Source organism: Sturnira hondurensis, unplaced genomic scaffold, assembly GCF_014824575.4.
Source record: "Sturnira hondurensis isolate 20B ecotype Veracruz unplaced genomic scaffold, ASM1482457v3 Scaffold0020642, whole genome shotgun sequence".
NCBI lineage: Eukaryota > Metazoa > Chordata > Mammalia > Chiroptera > Phyllostomidae > Sturnira > Sturnira hondurensis.
The window spans coordinates 4,403,706-4,423,143 of NW_028093273.1; the positions used below are offsets into that span (position 1 = coordinate 4,403,706).

The window sequence follows — 19,438 nt, forward strand, 5'->3', positions numbered from 1 at the left end:
CTCCACAGGTCATCAAGGGGATTAAAGTAGATAATATAGGGAAGAGCTTAGTAAATGGCTGAGCCAGGAGAGTCAAGGATTTAGGCTGAGATTTACAAAGAATACCAACGCCAGAATTCAAATGCATGTTAACTAGGAGGTAACGCACCAGGCACCTGGGACAGATGTGATCGGAGTGCCACCAAAGATGACTATTGTGCATGTAGAATGTGTTTGATAGGCAGCCACCATGATGAAGGACTAAAGAGTTGGAGGAAATGCTGTGCGGCAGTGAAGAGGGTGCAGCAGCCCGGAAGCTTTAGCTCCTGCCTGTGCCTTGAGCCAGCCACTTTACACTCAGGGTCTTCATTCTCTCCTCTGCAAAATGGGTGCACGAATAGCATGACCTAACTCAAAGGGTTTCCAGAAGCATCAAATTGAGTTAGTACACACCTTCTCAATGAGAATGATAGTGTCTTGGAGGGGGGGAAAAATTCTTAGGCATTAGAATGGTTTGCATCCCTTTAAAACTTAACCGTCTGACAAAAACTGATTCCTTCGTATTTCATTTTTCTCATTATGGAGAAATTAAATTAAAATTTTCTCCTGAGGGGAACAATAATGAAAGAAAAGGTTAAGAAACACGGAATTATTATCTATAAAGCAGGGCCTTGCCACATGATACGCATGCAAGTATTTATTTTGATTTTTATTCTCATTTTTGTAGCAGCAGTAGCATCCTGGCAGCGATTAAGTATTAATCATTGAGTTAATTATAAGCTACAGCTTAAAACTAAAGTTTAAATGTTTTAAGCTATTTAGAATTACTTAAATCATTAAAAATGACTTTAGAGTGTGGGTCTTGCTTGGTGAGAGGGGATTTAAAGAGTGGGAGAAAGGAAGCTTATTTTTCCACCATGCCTGAAAGTTCCAGCCTAAATAATGTTAACCTTCCTTAATTGCTACTTCTTATCCTCCTACTTTTTCTATTTGTCAGAAAGAAGAAAAATAAACCCACAGGAGAGCACGGTGCCGTGAAAATGGCACGTGCTTTGCAAGGTTACCTAGCTTCTCTGTGTCTGTGTCCAGAAACGGAGTCAGTCTCCTTCTCAGGTTTGCCAGGAGCGTGAAGTGGCGGGACGGCCCTGCATCCTGGCAAACCTGCTACAAAAATGAGTGCGGCCGTCAGAAGGTCACAGGGGCCTGACAAACATTACATTTCCTTCAAGCTACGTATTTTGAATTACCCTGAACCATACAGTGGCCGTTTCCATTAGGGTGCAGTTGCTATTTTAGTGTAGAACTTAAAATATCTCCAACCCACTTTAAAGAAAGATGGAAGGAAGGGAGGGAGAGAGATAGAGGGGAGATGGGGTCAGAGAGAGAAAGAAACTTCATAGTTCAGGTAGGATACGCGAATAGGTAGCATTTCAGAGACCTGGAGGCAATCACTAGTAAGTAAAATCTCAGTGTGCTCTCTCGTAATTTTACTTCCTCCCTGGTAAGCACTGCACAGACCTGGTCTCCAGCCGAGAAAGCCCTAGAGCAAAAGAGTAGGGCAGCTTTTCAGGCCACACCCCCTGTACTGGATCGATTTGGCTGCTGGAAGCTTCCGTGGGGTATGCATGTATATTTCCCTCCCCTTCCATTTTCCTGAGGTCTGAATCCACTCGATGGGTACAGCCAAACTCTCATTCCACTCTCGGTAATAGTGAATTCTGGAAAGCAAGCATTTTAAGTGTGACAAATTACCATTGTAACAGCTATAATTATGAGTAAATTTGATCTTGAAAGGAGCCAGGGCACTGGAACCCAGTAACTTTGTAGCAAAGCCACCCTTCTAATAAGGATGAAGTACCACAGTATTTTCCCGGGCACTTCATCAGCTTCCTCTAACACAGGAGTGGGAGAGGGAGATCTTTACGGACACACTTACCCTCCTCCCAGGAGGCTCACTAAGCAACTTGTGTGTTCATAAATTCATAAGCAACGTCAAAGTTTACAAACACAGAGATAGACTATTGATGTTATTTGTGTGTAAAGTGACTGATGAACCTCATCTGAACAATAATGCGCCTTTTTTCTTTTGAGAAAAAGAAATTTTTGCAGAATTTTTCTTTTGAAAAATGCTTCCCTGACAATGATCTCATAGTCCCTGTACAAACTCTGCACGAGAAGGAAAATATAGAAACCAAATATCAGGTATGTTGCAAATTTGCTTGTTTTTTTATGTTACCATGTACTGTTCAGCCACACAATGACCAATTATTAACCTATTTAGATGGCCTTTTATTCTTGCTAGAAGTTTATCAGTTTAACATCTTCCCCCGTAATGCTGAACACAGAGTTTTCTATAATATTAACAGCATTTCCTTCTCTATTCTTAGCTCAAAGAAGGGAGGGAAGCTTATCCCATAGGACTTTACTATGGGATACGTCCCAAAATTCCTTCTCTGCCCTGAATTCATATAATAGTGACAAAAAAACACATTTTTTCCCTTTCACTAAGGTCTGATTATTCTAACTACAGTATCAAAAGGGTAAGTATTTGAGAGATCCTTAATACATTCTGTTGAATAATTGAGTAAATGAGAAGGGTAAGTACATTTTTTACTTGCTATCTCCAACACAATTATAATTATGCATATACACATGCCTGCATGCATGTAAATAAAACTACCAACTTGTTTCTACTTTCACGGAAAATGTAGGAAGAAGAAACAAGCAGGTTTCATCCAATGAGGTACCTGGCAGCAGCCTCTTACATTTGGCACTGGTCTCTGGTCCACACAGAAGCACAATCCTATGGTGCAATGCACCATCTCATCAGTCCCTCAGCTAAGTAAACCCTGCATCAACCTGACTTACTGCAATGCAACCTGACCTGGAGTAACCTCTGCCACATAGCAACCCAATACAATATTTATTGGTGACCTGTTACTGTTTTCTGGAACCCCCTCTCCCACATCCCTTTTCCCCACTCTCACTTGTGTTGCTTCTTCACCATCAAATCTTTATCTGTGGTGCTCAGAACATAAGGGTGGATTATACATACTTGCTCCTGAGATAATGTAGGAAAGTAAAACGCCTCTCCTGCCCAGGAGAGGCAAATGCGCCAAACCCACTAGAAAACAAAATCACCCGTGTGACAGACATTTTAGACGATGAAATTCAGTTAATGACTTTTTTTTCAGGTTCCCAAACTCAAAATCCAGAATGTACTGTAATGCATACTGACAACCTGTATTTATAAACTGCAAATTTCATAGCAGGGAAATACCTAAACAATTTTCTCCTAAATCATAGAGTTCATTCTTCTAGCAACCCTTGATTATGTATTTGCTGTGTGTCTGGTAGTCGACCGAGAATTTACAAATGAACATACCAAAAGCTGAACAGTACAAGTCCACTTTAATAGGAGACCTAAAAACATAATCCATTCGGTTTCATGCAGCGTGACTCATAAGCAACCCAAACTGTGGCATATCCATTCAAGAGAATACCACTGGGCAATGAAAAGGAACCAGCTACTGACACACACACCTCATGGAGGAAATCCCAAACGCACTATGCTAAGGGAAAGAATGCGGACTCAAAAGGCTACATATTTACATTATTCCAATAATAGGACATTCTACAAAAGGCACAACCATAAGGACAGAAAACAGATCAGTGGTTATCAGAGGCTGGGCATGGGGGGAGGGCTGATGACGAAGGAACCCAGAACTTTTTGTGGCGATGAAATTGTTCAATGCCTTGATTGTGGTGGTGGTTACACACTAAATGAACTGTATATCATGAAGGAGAAATTTTACTCTGTGTATATTATACCTTAAGCAACAAACTAAGCCCTTCATAGCTAGTTAATGGCAGAAAAAGTAAGACAGTGACTGCCTATGGGTGGAGAAGACCACCTGGGAAGGGGCTTGAGGGACCCTTGTGGGCGATGGGAGCGATCTGTATTGTGAAAGGGGTCCAGGCGACCCATGTGTGTGCATTTGTCAAAACTCAAGGACTATATGTTTTATACGTGTGAGTTTTGTTGTATGCGAATTTTACACCAAAAGAAAACACTGAAAACAAATGTATTAATGACATGCATGTGTATCTGGGAGGGGGGAATGGACTGATGTCCATAATTTGGCTTGAAATGCATCAAAAGATCAGATGGATTAATAGCTGAATACAAATTGGTGGGTTCCTGGATATGTAATCAAGGAAGTATGTAAATGTTAATGATGGGCTCTAGGTGGTAAGTACTGTGGTATTCCTTTTCAGTTCCTAAATTTGGCTATATGTTTGAAAACTATTTTAATGATATGCTGGGGAAATAAAATCTAATTAAAATATATACAAAATACAATGAAGATTTTAGAGTACTTAATAAAAACCATATGCCCTTAACTCTTTAGGAAGATGCAAGGCATCATCGTCCTATGACTACCCTTTTCCAGCCATATCACATTTTATTCTGACTCAAAGCTTGGAAATTATTCCACAAATGCAGAGCTGTGCCTGTCACTTCATAGGGTTTGTTCAACTACCAGCCTGAACCAGACACACCAGGCTGTGCACGGGCCACCGTATCCAATGGTAATGAGAGAAGGTGGCCCTCACAATGGCTTCGTGCTGTTAACCCACAGTGCAGGTGCTGGAACTGGCGCATAGGGGGCGCTGTCTGTATTGTCAGTAGCATAATCTCAGTGTTTCCCCAAAGTCTGAGCTGTAGTCTTGAAGTTGGAAAGAGCCAGCTTTGTGTACTGATGATTCATCTCGTTATCTTCCCTGGGGCCTATACATGGAGCCTTTGCCCTCTGGGGTAATAAAGCCCTCTCTTATTCAGTGCCAGGCTGGACTTCCGACCCTGCTCTAATCAGTTAATACTAACTACTGGTTAGAACTTATGGCTGTGGAGTTGGAACGTTCTCCGGTAAAGGGGCACCGCTACAATGGCACCACTTACAGTGTTTCCGAAATCTACAGATCTTCAAATCGTGCTGCCCTGCCGGTAAGCATTCAATCTGAACACTGACTGCTGGTCAGAAGGCTGCTAAATACATGCTCTCATTTAAAATGTCCTTGGTGTGGCAGCTCCCAGGTTAGCTGTAGTCCTCCTCCCCACGCCAATCTCCAACACACACACCCCATTATAGAGGTCTGACGGTCAGGTTGGCTTTGTCTCTTGGAATCAAGGGCAGTGTAAGCCGAGCACCATGACTACAGTTAACAATACTGTATTGTACATTTAAAAGTTGTCAAGAGAGTAGATCTCAAAAGTTCTCATCACGAGAAATAAATTTTAACTACATATGATGATGGGTATTAACTAGAACTCATTGTGGTGATCACTTTGCAAGGTATACAAATATCGAATTGTTGTACATCTGAAACTAATACGATGTTACAGTTCATTGTAGTTCAATGAAAAAGACAAGAAGAGGAGAAGGAGGAGGAAGAAGAGGAGAAGAGGAGGAGGAGGAGGAAGAAGAGGAGAGGAGGAGGGGGAGGGCGAGGAGGAGAAGGAGAGTGAGGGGGGAGGAGGAGGAAGGGAAGAGGAGGGAGAAAAGAAACGGTAGCAGCAGTAGTAGTTAAGGAGATGTCTTACAAGAGGTTGAAAGTCTGTCTTTCTACCAAAGGACAAAGAAGCAATTTGCATGGGTGAACAGCACTTAATAACTGGATTACAGATAACTGTTGTATGCTTGGAAACCAATCTAATTGTCCCAACATTCACACATGATAAAATAAATGATGATTATTCCATACAGGTTCCTTCTTACTAATAATGCTTCCAAGTAGTACTTCATGGTGTGGGGAAGGTGGGAATTCTCCTGACTTCCTATCGTCGTGGGATCTGGGACTTGGGTCAGTCTGTCCCCTCAGGCATGCCTCACCACCTGTACCAATGTCCCAGTATCAGTACGTTTTTTTTCCTAATTCTTATCTCAAAATGATTTAGGTATAAATTAGGGTTATCAGACTTACCAATAACACAGGATACTCAGTTAAATTTGTATTTCACAAAAACAAATAATGCCTTCTAAGTTGTCCCATGCAGTATTTGGGACATGCTTGTACTAAACTTTTATTCTTTTATCTCGCAGTCATATGGATAACTATACACTTGAGATATGTTAGTGAAAAGCTTTTTAAAAAGTGTTAATTTGATGCCTTTAAAAGTCTCAGCTTTACAGTGTTACTAACACTGGGTATGGGCCAGAGGAACTAATTATCAATAAAGACACCAAAACCATTAAAGATTCTTCCTCCCTCAGTTCAGCCATCAATTCAAATGGCAACAAGAAGCCAAGAAGAAGAGAGAAGGCTGACACTAGGACAGGCAGCAATGGAAGAATCAGGTAAGTTCAAGAGCGAAGATGTGGCATTAGGGACCAGGGCCAGGACCATCCACACCCTCACATTCCCAGTCATGACACAGAGATGTGAAAGTTGGATGGTGAGGAAGAAGGCTCATAAAAATGTTACTTGAAATGTGGTGTTGGAGGAGAGCTCTACGGATACACCAGAAAGACAAACAAGTGGGTCTTTGCATAAATTAAGCCTGAACTTTGCTAGAGGCAGAAATGACAAAACCAAAGCTGCCCTACTTCGGGCACATCATCATGAGAAGGCAGGGTTCTTTGGAAACGACAGTAATGCTGGGGGAAACAGAAGACGGTAAGAAAAGAGGAAGACCACATATGAGGTGAACTGGTTCCATAAGAGAAGTCACAGGCAGGAGTCCATGGGAGCTGAGCAGGGCTGCTGCGGACGGCAACCTGCACATCACCCATTGACAGGGTCACCAGGAATCAGAACAAACTGAATATCACATAACACACATAGGAACTGATGCTGAACGGTGTTTTGGGGGTTTTTTGCTTTGGGTCTAGACTTTGCATTTGACTAGATGGTAAGCTCTGTGAGGACAATGACTAGGTTTGCTTTTGTAGCCTTATCAGCTGGTGTCTAGCTCAGTACTTTATATATGCAGTAAGCATTCAAAATTATCCAAGGAGACAGCAAGCAAAGGAATGTTGAATTCCAGATCTCTCTCTCACGCTACTTCATTCCTGGGAGATTTTAGTTTTCCCTACTTTAAGGAATGAATACATTTTTTTCCCAATCCTTCAAGAAAGCCTCCATTTTTATCATTTTCTCTCTGTGGATAGACAGGTTGAAAAAGGGCTTCTGGCTGGTCCAAGGGATGGGTCTGCAAAGCACGTCCCCACCTTAAGGGACATTATTGTAATATTCCTTCGAGAGCAAAGGCTGTCCTGCAGCTGGGCCTAGCAAATGTGCCCCAGGGACACTGTCCAGTTTACCCACCCGCTCACTCCACGTTCTTTTGTTCTTTTTTGGGGGGAGCGGGGAGATGGCAACCTGACAAACTCAGACATGAAATTGCTTGCTTAGCTTTGCCAATGGCTTAAAAAATCTATACGTATCCACCAAAAACTCTCAGCAATTGGGTTCATCTTTGATTCCATCTGATTTTAGTTCTGGCCTCATCTGTGTCCTATCTCCACCAGCACCACCACCCTCCCACTGTATTTCTACTTTCTAATTTCCACGGCCAGGCTTTTTAAAACTTGCTCTATTGTTTCTGGAAAACTGTTTTTGCTATTCAGAACTGCCTTCTGGAATTCATGCACATCAGTAATAGTAATTACTGGTGTCATTACCAACTCCTGTATCAGTGAGAGGCATGTACTGTGAAAACAAAGCAGCAAGATTACTTGTTCCCCATTTATCATGAGCATTGCTGAGTAGGTAAAGTCTGTATCTGTTTCAAGAATGACCAGGTTAATCACAAGTCTAACTGCAAAACTGGCTCTCTCAGGCAAAACAGTGTCTAGAGGGAGAACACTGTTTGCTAAAAAAATATTCTAAACAGTGTTCTCCCTCTAAACAGTGTCTAGAGGGAGAACACTTTGCTAAAAAAAATATTCTAAGTTGTATGCCGAAGGTATAAGAAGGAAGTTTGAAAAGACACAAGAACAGAGAATATAAAAAGGGCACATTTTCTGGGCAACTTGGACCAACAGTAAAATCACAAGCAACACTGGTTTGAGATGAGAATTAATGGATTGCAAAGAACATTAAGAAATAGTTCATCAGCTCCATGGTTTTATAAGTGAAGTAAGCCCAAAGAGTAGTAACGTGCTAAGAGGAGCTGAGGAGTAAAGCCAAGACCAGAATCCAAGTATCCAGTCCAGTATGCGCGTCTTTCATTGGGTCACACAGTGTCTCTCCAGCTGGCTGCTCCCATGTCCACACTCAAGCGAGACAGTACAGCACATGTCACCACAAAATGGTTTATGTTCAAAGGGAATTAAGAGAAAATTAGAGCTGCTAGTTTCATTGTTGCCTTCATCATTTGTTCTCCTATAAAATTATTTTTCAAAATATCACTCATTTGTTTATTAATTCACTCATTCCTCTACTGAAGGTCTTCTATGGCTCAGATATTACTCAAAGTCAAGGCAATACCACAGTTAACAGGATGCATAGAGCTCTGGCCCCCAGTGAGTGTAGCTCCTGGATGGGAAAGACCAACAACAACCAAATAAAGAAGCACTGTGGTTCTGAATTCAGATAGGCAACCAAGATAAAAGTAACATGTTAAAGTAGCTGGACAGATGACATGAAGGTTCTATTTTAGTTAGCAAAGGTGACTGTAGAAGTTTCTTCAAAGGATGTGACACGTGCTTTGATGTGTGATGGATGAGACGATATCTACCCTTCAAAAACCAAAGGAAGTACGATACATTCCAAGCAAAGGGAATAGAGGGAAAAATTTAGTGTTTCAAGAGATAGAAAGAGACCACTGTGGCCAAGTGAAATAAGCAAAATAGAGGAAATCAGACTAAATAAAGGAGGTAGGAAGAGGCCAGGTCATGTTGGCCCCCAAATGTCATTAAGAAAAAAAAACTGGATTTTCCACTTTAAAGTCAATGGAAAGCCATTGAAAGACTTGATCTTTTTATATGGTAAGAAGCTCACTCTGTGTGCAGAACTGCCGTGCAGCCGAAGGGCAGGCAGCTGCAGCAGTCCAAGTCAGAGTTGATGGCGTATTAACCAGGCTGGTGGCTGAGCCAAACAAAAAAGTCCACAGATTCACAGCTTCAAGATAAAGTTTGTGGGGAACCCATCGGGATCTCTTGCTGGCTCCGTGTGGAGAAATAAGGAAGAGGGTGAGAACCAAGGCTTCAAAGGGTTCTAATCTCGGCCTCAGCAATCAGATAAATCATAGTACTATTTATGGGGAAGGCAAAGGCTTGACGGCTGGGGAGATGAATAGAAATCCAAAGTATTGTATACGTCACATTTTGTGATAGATGCTTACTAGACATTTGATAACAGAGAGTAAGGTATGCAAGAGAAGGAGTTACAAATTTAAAGCAAGGACACCAGGAAAATGGTGAGCCCTCACCTTTACAGGTGAGGTGGAGAAGGTGCCATCAATGAAGACAGAAGGTACAAGAGAGGTAGGGAAAAAAACTGGTAGAATGTGGTCTCAGGAAACTGAGAGAGTCGTTTTTTAAGAAGAACAAAATGACTGACCGATCACCATGTCAAGTAAAAGATGAGAAATAGAGACGTAGCCACTGGATTTGAGATAGCGAAGCATTGTTGACATCAACAAAAGCAATTCCACTATAAATAGTTTTGTAAAAAAGCATACGGTGTGGAAAGGTAATTAAGAGTTTTTAAATGTGCTTGTGTATCCTTCCAAACCTATCCTACATACAACCACACATATATACACAGGTTTTTTAAAACACAAATGGGAACACATATGTTCTTTTTATATTGCTTTTTTTACTTCACATGTTATTTTAGAGACCTTTCTTATTGGTGTGTATAGGTTTATAACATCATTTTAATAATAGCCACTTACTATTTTAAGAATTTAACCTATACTTTTGATCTTTACGTATATGTAATTCATTTTACTATATTACACCATACTTTGCTCTCAGCCCATGCATGAACAATGATGAGTCAAATGGAAGAAGACCTGACTGACAGCCTAGTTAAGTGCTCTCCCTACAGAGACCACAGCAGGAACCAAAATCCGAAAGTTCTTTCCGCTGCACCATATTGTCTCCTTTCGTGTTGTAAGATTTGATTGACATTTGGCACAATTGAGCAGAGAAACAAAGCCCACGACATCCTTAACAAATCAGGGCTTTTGAATGCTGATGCTTTAATTGGATTTCTTATTTACCCTTGCATTAATTACAATAAATACACGAATCAGTATAATGTCTCTTCAGAATGAGGCAACATGGTTTTGGGTTTTGTTGTTGCTGGGTTTTTTTTCTTTGCTATTCTCACTTATTACTAGGTTTGCTTAGTTACTTTATTCTAATTTCCCTAAAGGTTCAATAGGACCTGTGGTTCCAAAATTCCCTTCTTTTTTTTTTGTATTTATCTTTAGAGGGGAAGGGAAGGAGAGAAGGAGAGAAACATCAATGTATGGCTGCCTCTCGTGAGTCCCCTGCTGGGAACTGGCCCACAACCCAGGCATGTGCCCCAGCTGGGAATTGAATCTCGATCTTCTGGTTTGCAGGCCCACACTCAATCCACTGAGCTACACCAGCCAGGGCCCAAAGTTCCCTTCTTAAGACCTGCTGAATGTTTGTATTCCTCCAGAACTCATAAACTGAAACCTAACCCGCCATGGGATGGTATGGGGAGGCCGGGCTTTTGTAGTGATTGACCCTGAGAGTGGAGCCCCCGCGAATGGGATTGGAGCTCCTGTGCTCCTCCCACCATGGAAATTTGAACCATGAAAACCACCACCTGCGAATGGGAAGCAGGTGCTCACCAGACACCAAATCTGCCAGCGACTTGCTCTTGCACTTCCTAGCCCCCAAATTTATGAGAAATAAACTCCTATTGTTTACAAACCCCTCACTGTATGGTATTCTGTTGTAAGTAATCCAAACTATCACAAACCCTATCTAGAAATTTAGGATGTTGTCACCACCCTACATTTTCTAGATCCAGCACCTACTTCTTTAGAATTTGACACCTTAGGGGTGTTAAATAAACCAAACAAATAACAAAGCTTTTACATGTAGTGCCTTTCCTTCAAGTGGCCAAAGTCACATGTAAAATCCAGAATCCCTCCCTGCCCCCATCAAATCCCTCGTCCCCTTTTCCCATGGCCACGCACCCCCAGACTTCATCCTGTCTCCTCCAACCTTCACTCTCGGTTAAGACTGTTTGTCTCGGCACAGTAACGGTGTCGGTGGAAAACTGGACAAAACATTTAAAAAAGTTACAAGGAGCTCCTCCACCTCCTCTTCACCCACAGCAGCTTTTGCTTCAGAACTTAAATAACCTGAGCCTATTATTTTCTCCTACATGACACCTGTACTTCAGTGGGAGACTAGGCCGCAGAGAGGATCACATCTGGGCCCCCCAACAGGTGACAGGTGAAGGGAGAACCAACAAAGGTGCACAAGTGCTGCCATCTGCCTTTCCCGTCTTCCTTCCCCCTGACATAGCCACCTCAAGGGGCACAAACTGAGACTCCCCTCGGATGTGTTTTCTTAAGTCCATACAAATATTTTAAAATTGTCTAATTGCTTGTAACACTTAAAATTGGGAAATGTTCTGTAAAAACCCGGATGTGCCAGTTCTTTTGAGTGGGCAACACTGAGTCAGCTTGCCCACAGGACAACAACGGGGAGAGCTGAGTGGCATCTCTCCCATCATGCCCATGAAAGGCTCTGCACTCTCCCAGGTGCCCAGTTATTCTATACCTGCCCCATCTCACTCATTCTTGTTATCCACACCCTCCCTGTAGGCATGTGGGTTTAGGACCTTTCAAAATGAAGTAGTGTTAAGGGCTCTCTACTAAAGATTTGGCAACCTTTCCAAAGTAGCTGAGATTTTTTTAAATTCATTACTGACTATAAGGGATTTGAGTCATGACCCAAACTTTCCCATCAGATAACCCAAGAGTGTACCAACAGACTGATTTTGGACCATCAGACAACTGGGAGGTTGGAAACTAGACAGAAATGAAGGAGAGGTGACGAAGGTGGTGGAACCTGCACCTCCTCCTATCCCTCCCATACTCCCAGCTATCTTGCTACCATAAACATTTCAAAATTGCAAACTTATGGCTAAAATGCTTCACCCAAGTACCTATACATTCAAGTGGGGTTTTTGAAGATCCAGAAATCCTATCAAAACCTACAGACAGAAAATTGGAATAGTTGCATTTCATAGCTGGTAAAAAGGTGGTACAGAGAGTAGCCTGGAACAAGAGAGACTCTCCCATCCAGCCCCTTGGCCACCACGTCCACATTCTTTCTGCTCATCATCAGATCCAAGCCCACGCTGCTTCCAGAAGAATTCAAGGTATGTGGTAACTACTTTTGTTTGCCGGTGCAATGCTGAGAGTCAAGTGTACAGTCACCCAGTGATGACATATATGAGAACACAAAGCCTCAGGTACCTGCCTGGGGGAACACAGCCTCTTTCATCCCTCCTCAACACACCAAGGTCATCCTACAGGCTGGATGAGCATAAGCCCTGAAATGTTACATTATAAAACTGCACTTCACAAAACAAAGTCCAACCATTAAGCTTTTATCACATTAAAACCGAGGAGCAGAAAATTAACCTGCTAAAGAAAGCAGCCCCCAGGAACGCAGGCTGGAATGAGGGCAGGTGGGGTGAGAGGAAGTCAGGGTGAAACAGAATTTGCAGCTGCATCAGGCCAAGCGGAACTGGATTAATATAAAAGCATGGCTGTGACTCATGCACAGGAGCCCGGGAAGACTGTCTGAGCATTTGCGTCCAACTAGATAAGGTTTCTTTACCTGCAAAGGTCCAATGGCTGATCTCAGTGTTAAGGAAAAAAATTAACTACTGTACTGGTCGTCTCCATAGATCAATCAGCAGTGGAGACCAAAATCATTCTGAAATTACAAAGTAAATTCACGGGGAGGGGATCTGCCTGATAAGAAGTGGATTTGCACAACTTTTCAGGAACACAACTGCTTTGTAAAGTGAGGTACTCCCGTATTCGGTCCATCCCGTGTCCCTCACTCCTGAGGCTAAAAGAGAAACCCCAATCATCTGAAAATCAAATCTTTGGCACAATAGGTAGTAGTAACCTGGACTAGTAAGGAACTTGAACTTCCCTTTCTTCTTTCACAAGTCTGATTTCCTCTGATCCTGATAACTACCTCCAACCACTTCACTTCTCTCCTTCCGTTCTTTTTCTACACCCTTTATTTGTCATTCTACAAATGTTCTGCCTTAAAATTCTCTTCAGAGGAAAAGGTTTATGTATAAATGTAACAAGCAGGCCACATCTCTGGCAGCTAAAGCCTTGCAGTTAATTCTGACCCACATGTACTGAGGGATAATTGCTACTCGAGGTGAACAAGTGAGGGACTTCAAATATTTACAGAGCTGTTACACCTAAGCCTGGATAGCAAAAGTGGATCCAATGGAGAGAAGATACAGGCAGATTACAACTCAACGAGTTAAATCTCTTCCATTATAGAAATGTTTGCCTTGTCCGGTACGGTACACTTTGTCCCTGGCCACACTTGCCAAACCTGAAAAAAATTCCTCTTAGGCATGTGATGGAGAGTATGCACTGGCTAGGAAAGAGGTTATTCTAATTCTAAGGAGCCTATGATTCTGTGATAAATAATACTGTATGTATAGGTTTTTCCCATAATTGGGATACACAGCCATGTGAGGCGAGGTGATTAAAGAAGAACTTTAAAAAGAAACAAGATAGGAGAGGCGCCCATCTGTGTGTGACCCCACAGTGGGGCAGGATTCTATCCTGGATTAGGGGGAAAGCCTGTAAGTAGATTTGAAGAAAGAAAATATTTTGGAAAAGAAGTTGGAAAGCCAGAACCTCCAAGATAAATCTAATGCTCAGAAGCAGCTGTGCTTATATAGCTGCTCACCGATAGGACATGGTGCCTAACTTCATGGCAGCTTCTGCTTTGTTTTGTTTTGTTTTGTTGTTGTTTTAAAGAGCCCACTGTAATAGGAAATTTAGTGTTCTGGCTTTTTTGTTCTGGGTGAGAAGGATAATGAAAGAAAATCGCCTTCTCCGCCCCCACGCAGGTCTGCATGGGCAGCTTAAAGAGCTGTAACGAACTTCCATTCCAGAACACACATATGGGTAACACCCTCCTTGACCAAAATGCCACGGAGTGGGCAAAGATTTCTAAACAGATTAGTGAGAGGCATCTGAGCATATTAACTCAGGACTATTGTTTCTGGAATTTAGCTTAGGTCTCTTGGGGAAAAGTTGGTCAGATAAAAAGAAAGATCATGTAGATAAGAAAATTGTAAGACTCACCAGTCCGATTGCTATAGTACTGTACCAGTACTATCTGCAAAACTGTCCTCACTGTACCAGTGATGCTATCTTAGACACATGTGAATCCCTGGCATCTCAGAAGCTAATCATAACATAATGTTCACATCCGGGAACCAGGCTATTCTTGCTCTCCTGGGTCACATGCCCCATCTGACCTCAGCACTTTCTTAGCAAAGGAGGGCTGCTCTTACAATGTTACTTGTGGATTCCCTTCTTTAGGACCCTCGAAGTAAAAACAAAGGCAGGGGAAAGAAGGAGCCATGCCATTTACTACGGCAAGTAAAAGCCAGAATCTGTTTAGTGTGTGTGTTTTCCATTTCTTGAGAAAATGGCGACCAGAAACAGCGCCACCTATCGCCACTTTTCCCCACCAAGCCACTCCCTGTGGTTCCATCACCCTAAATCACACAGGCACCCAAGATTAAAGAAAAGGAGACCTGCCTAAGAAAGCCAGTTTTCTGACACTTGTTTTACATCCCCAGTGGGTGGCTGGGAGTGAAAAACACGAAGCCAGCCTGTGGAAATTTGCAGTCGAAGTATCTGCCTATAAAACACTTAATATAATTAATTAGGAAGGGGGAAACAGTCATCTTAAAAAAGAAAACCAAATGACCCAAGTGACGATCATGAGTGAAAAACCAATTGAGACCAGGCTCCTCCTGATCTGATTCACTGAGAAGGACACAGCATTTCCCTGGAGTCCTTGCTAAACCTGAACCTAATCGTCTGCTTAGATAGGCTACGAAATAATTGGCCAGGAATCTTTGAAGTCATAGCTCATGAAAGAAAAAGAAATAAAAACAGAAGGAAGGATGACTGAGTATACAAAGGGCACTCAAGCAAAGTGAAAACTAAATGTGATCCTGGCTGAAAAAAGAGATAATTGGCAAAATTTGCATAAAATCTGTTGATTAGATAATAATATTGATGTTAATATCCAGATTTTTATCAGAGTGTTAACTGTGGCACTTCTGGTTATGTAAAGAATGTTCCTGGATTTAGTAAATATGCAGTGAAACACTTAAAGTTAAAGGGGCATTGTGTGTATAATTTGCTTCCAAGTGTTCAGGGTAAATGTGTATATATATATATATATATATATATATATATATACACACACACACACACATATATATATACCTACATTCATATATATATATATACCTACATATATATGTATATATATATATATGCATGTGTGTGTGTGTGTAAATAGAACAGAGAGAATATAATCAAGTCAATATGGTAAAATGTAAATGTCTACATTTGGGGAATCTAGGAAGATCATAGAGGGATGCTTCATAACATTTTTTACAACTTCTCAGTAAGCAGAAAGTTTTTCAGAATTAAAAAAGAAAAAATCCCAAGTGGGTCTGAGCTTTTCGAGGAAGGCGCTGGAGAAGGAGAAGGAACGTGGCGGGCCCCATCTCCCCTGCGCCCTACCCCCAGCACTAAGAAGCACTGTAATGTCCTGGGTCTCCCTGGAAGCTGCTGCGGGAGGCCCTGCAGTGAGCTCCCCGGGGGAGATTCTGCTTCATCTCCAGATGTCCAGAGCCTAACACAGGACTTGACTTATACTAGGGGCCCAAGATATGGCCAATGAATGAATGAACAGACTCAATGAATAGAAATATCTGGATATTGTGGGCAAACCCCAATGTACAGTACTCTATCTACAAAGTTGGTAGCATTGTGACCCTCTTATATAAATGGCTGGCTGTGAATGAGGGGCAGGAGGCATCAGAATGAAGAGTCAGATATGGTTTTTCGATGGGTTGCTCTTTTTATTGAGGAGGAAGGGGAACTGAGCATGTCCCCCAGGGCTGGCCTGACATGACCCTGCTCCTCTGGACTGGGTGAGGAAGGGCACACATTCCAGGCACCGTGTGTCCCAGCATGCAAGGTCTCTACTGGATCCCACGTAAGCTATTAAATGCACTGAGATAAGAAGAAACTTAGACCCAGATCCCCCAGATAACAGTAAGGATCCGATAGCTCCACATTCGTAAATCCTTCATCATGCTCACAGTATCTCCTTACAGTCTGTTCTTACTTCCCAAACCAACTAGTGGTTGGTTTCTTCAAATCCACATTGACGATGCACAGGAGGCCTGGAGTTGGAATTGTTTTAATTACTATCAAAGTTCCAGAAAGCTTCAAAAAAGTGACTTAACCTAAAAAACATGACTTTGCTTCAAAAGCTTAGCTAATTCAAGGACATCACAACAGACTGCTTCTCCAAAAACATTTAATTGTGGAGAGAGATGAAGTGGGGGGAATGACAATCCACCGACGACCAGAGTGGAAGTATTCGGGGAAGTTCCCACAACCCACAGAAAACTGGGACCCATGGCAGATGGGCTTTGTCTAACCACCACCAAGATGCTATTTCACAGTCACGAATATTGTGTGATAATATTCCAGAAAAAAATTAAATATGGTGAACCAAGGTAAACAACAGAGGGCAGGGCTGCAAAATGCAAAACTGATTTGCATGTTAATTCAAATAGGGGCCTTGTTGCTTTAAAAAGGGAATACAGTTTGCAAGAATCTCTAGGTGGGACTTCTATGCTCACTGACAGGGACTTGTTCACCACTTTATGTGCAAATAAGCTCATATGGCAAACCCACATCATAATAGGGGAAATATCCCTCCCTAATCAGTAGATAATAAAGTGAGCCCACAGTGGAGCCGAGGTGGGTTGGGACAGCCACTCTATTTACTGGCCATACTGGGGAGACCAAATAGTTCTCTGCCGGACTCAGGCCCCTCCTCTAACTTAGTGAGGACAGATATTTAACTTCCCCCAGAGTTCCACTTTGCAGTGAGTAGTCCATTACTCCCTAACGCCCTCCAGCTGCCTATTGCCCAGTTTAAAACTGTTCCATTTCTCGAAAACGGAGTGGGAGGATTTGGACATATCCTATCTCCTCCTAGGTTCTCCCAGGGATGTGTTGTCTGGAAAACCCAAATGGGCTGGATATAAAGACAACGTGGAAGAAAGATGCCTGATGAGCCCCGAGGGCACAAGCCAGCTCCTGCCCCAGCTGTGCTCAGCATTCCTGTTGCCCCAGACACAGTCTAGTCCATGGACTGCCAAAGGTATGGCTGTCTCAAAGCCAGCTGAAACTGTGAGGATTCATGGTAACCTAAGGGTTTTGGAGGAGACCCCTCTCATGAGTTCAGATAGGGCCTCAGATCTGTATGTAAATAGGTAGGTAAAAGTGTGTGGTGTTCTTAGTACTTCGATACTTCTCAATCAACCTCTATCTCTCCTACACACATTCCTTCTCATTTCTCCATGAGAACCCATACTTATGATACACTCGGGCTGTTCTACAACTGGAATAATAATGGCACTTGGAAAAAATCAAGCCATTGCCTATTTTTGTCTGAAGAGAAAGCAAAGACATTGGCAAAGGATAGTATGACAACCCTCGAAATTTGAGCCTTCATACTGGTCATCAGTTCCCAGTGTGATATTACCAATGAAAAATGCAGAAGCCGGGCCTGTTGGTCCCCACCCAGCTGGTTCTTCTTACCTTTGGTTCCATTGAAATGAAACTGTGGGTTCCTCTGCTCGAGAGAACTGACCTTTTAATCGTCCTGCTGTGGTAGAAGTGGTAATAGTCCTTCAGGGCCCCGATCTGCAAAGAGGGGAGGGAAAGAACAAAAGAGAGTTCGTGTATGAGAAGTCTTGTTTTCCTGTTTTTCATGAAAATAACAACACCAAACAGAAAACGGCCCATAAATTATGCAGTCGCCTGCTCTGCTTAAATGTCACTTGAACCCTGGGGATCGCTTTCCAAAGGGAGGACATGCAATATGAAGTAGCGTGTCCTTGAGGCGGGGACCACGGAACTGAAGATTCTAATGGGGCAGCTAAGCCTCTCCATGGCTCCCTCTTAATGTTTAATTTATATGCAGCATGTTAAGTATTTCTATATCAATCTATATCCAAATGTGGGAAAGAGAAGAAGTCAAATAGCTATCTGGTTATAAAAACACACTACATTCTGTTTGCTCTGAGAAATGTACAGTGAAGGACCTTGTTAGATTATTTATATCATTTATTTGAAACAAGTCCCAAGCAGTTGATCATTCACAAAGAAAACACTACTTTATTTGTTTCCTCACTTCAGTAGACAGTCTAAATACATAGCATTTTTTTTCATTTACTGCACAACTAAAAACTGAATGGCCATTTCAGAAACAAAACCAAGATCATACCTTCTACTAATCAACTAAGACTTCCTGTATAAAAATCATTCAATCCAATTCGTCTCAACCACTTCTTTAACAAATTAGGCTTATTATTTGTGTACCCTGTTCTCCTTCTCTTTTAAAGTATTTTATGTATTTGCTTTTAGAGAGAAGGGGAAGGAGGGAGAAAGAGAGGGAGAGAAACATTGATGTGAGAGAGAAACATCGATCACCTGCCTCTCCTACGTGCCCCGACTGGGAACTGAAAACACAACCCAGGCCCAAAATTGAACTGGCAGCCTCTCAGTTTGCGAAACGACACTCAACCAACTGAGCCACCCCAGTCAGGGCTACTCCCTTCTTCAGTACAAAACAGTGACTTTTGTTTAGGATAGCTTTGAAAAGTACATTCCTGTCCACTTTAGGAAACCAACTGAACAAAATCCCAAACAACGGCATTCTCTTGGAAGATTATGAAATGTGATCACACAATGGAAATCGAACAATTACAACAAATCAAGACAGGAGAGTGTGCTTCGGGGTCCAGCCGACACTCCCCAGAGGCATCTTCTTGGCTAAATCACATACTTCATACATCTCAGTTTCCATTTCTATAACATTGGACTTTGGGCTAGTTAATTTCTAAGATCACTGCAGCTCTCAAATTCCCTTCCTTGATACTGACCCTTTCCTTGCTTTGGGCAAACGCAATGATACATCAAGCGGACCTTTCTCCAGAACACCATGACTTTGCCCTGAAACCATGTGACCATCATCGGGATGTTTTCCAATGTGGACAATTCGAAAACTGAAAAAAAAAAATCACTGGCCCACTTTAGTTTTTCCAGATTAAATGTTGATTTCTTATTCTCCTA

General features: G+C 42.2%; 1 protein-coding gene across 4 annotated transcripts in view; it reads right to left on the reverse strand.

The window, feature by feature from the left end:
• The window catches only part of PCSK5 (proprotein convertase subtilisin/kexin type 5), a 424,235-nt gene that overhangs the window by 365,786 nt on the left and 39,011 nt on the right, over nucleotides 1–19,438 (reverse strand). For 3 of the 4 annotated variants that reach the window (XM_037030322.1, XM_037030321.1, XM_037030324.1), the window contains exon 2: nucleotides 17,903–18,007. In XM_037030322.1, the coding sequence (XP_036886217.1) occupies nucleotides 17,903–18,007 (105 nt within the window). Of the gene's footprint in view, nucleotides 1–17,902; nucleotides 18,008–19,438 lie in introns of those variants that run through there. The other variant, XM_037030323.1, reaches the window with a different exon arrangement.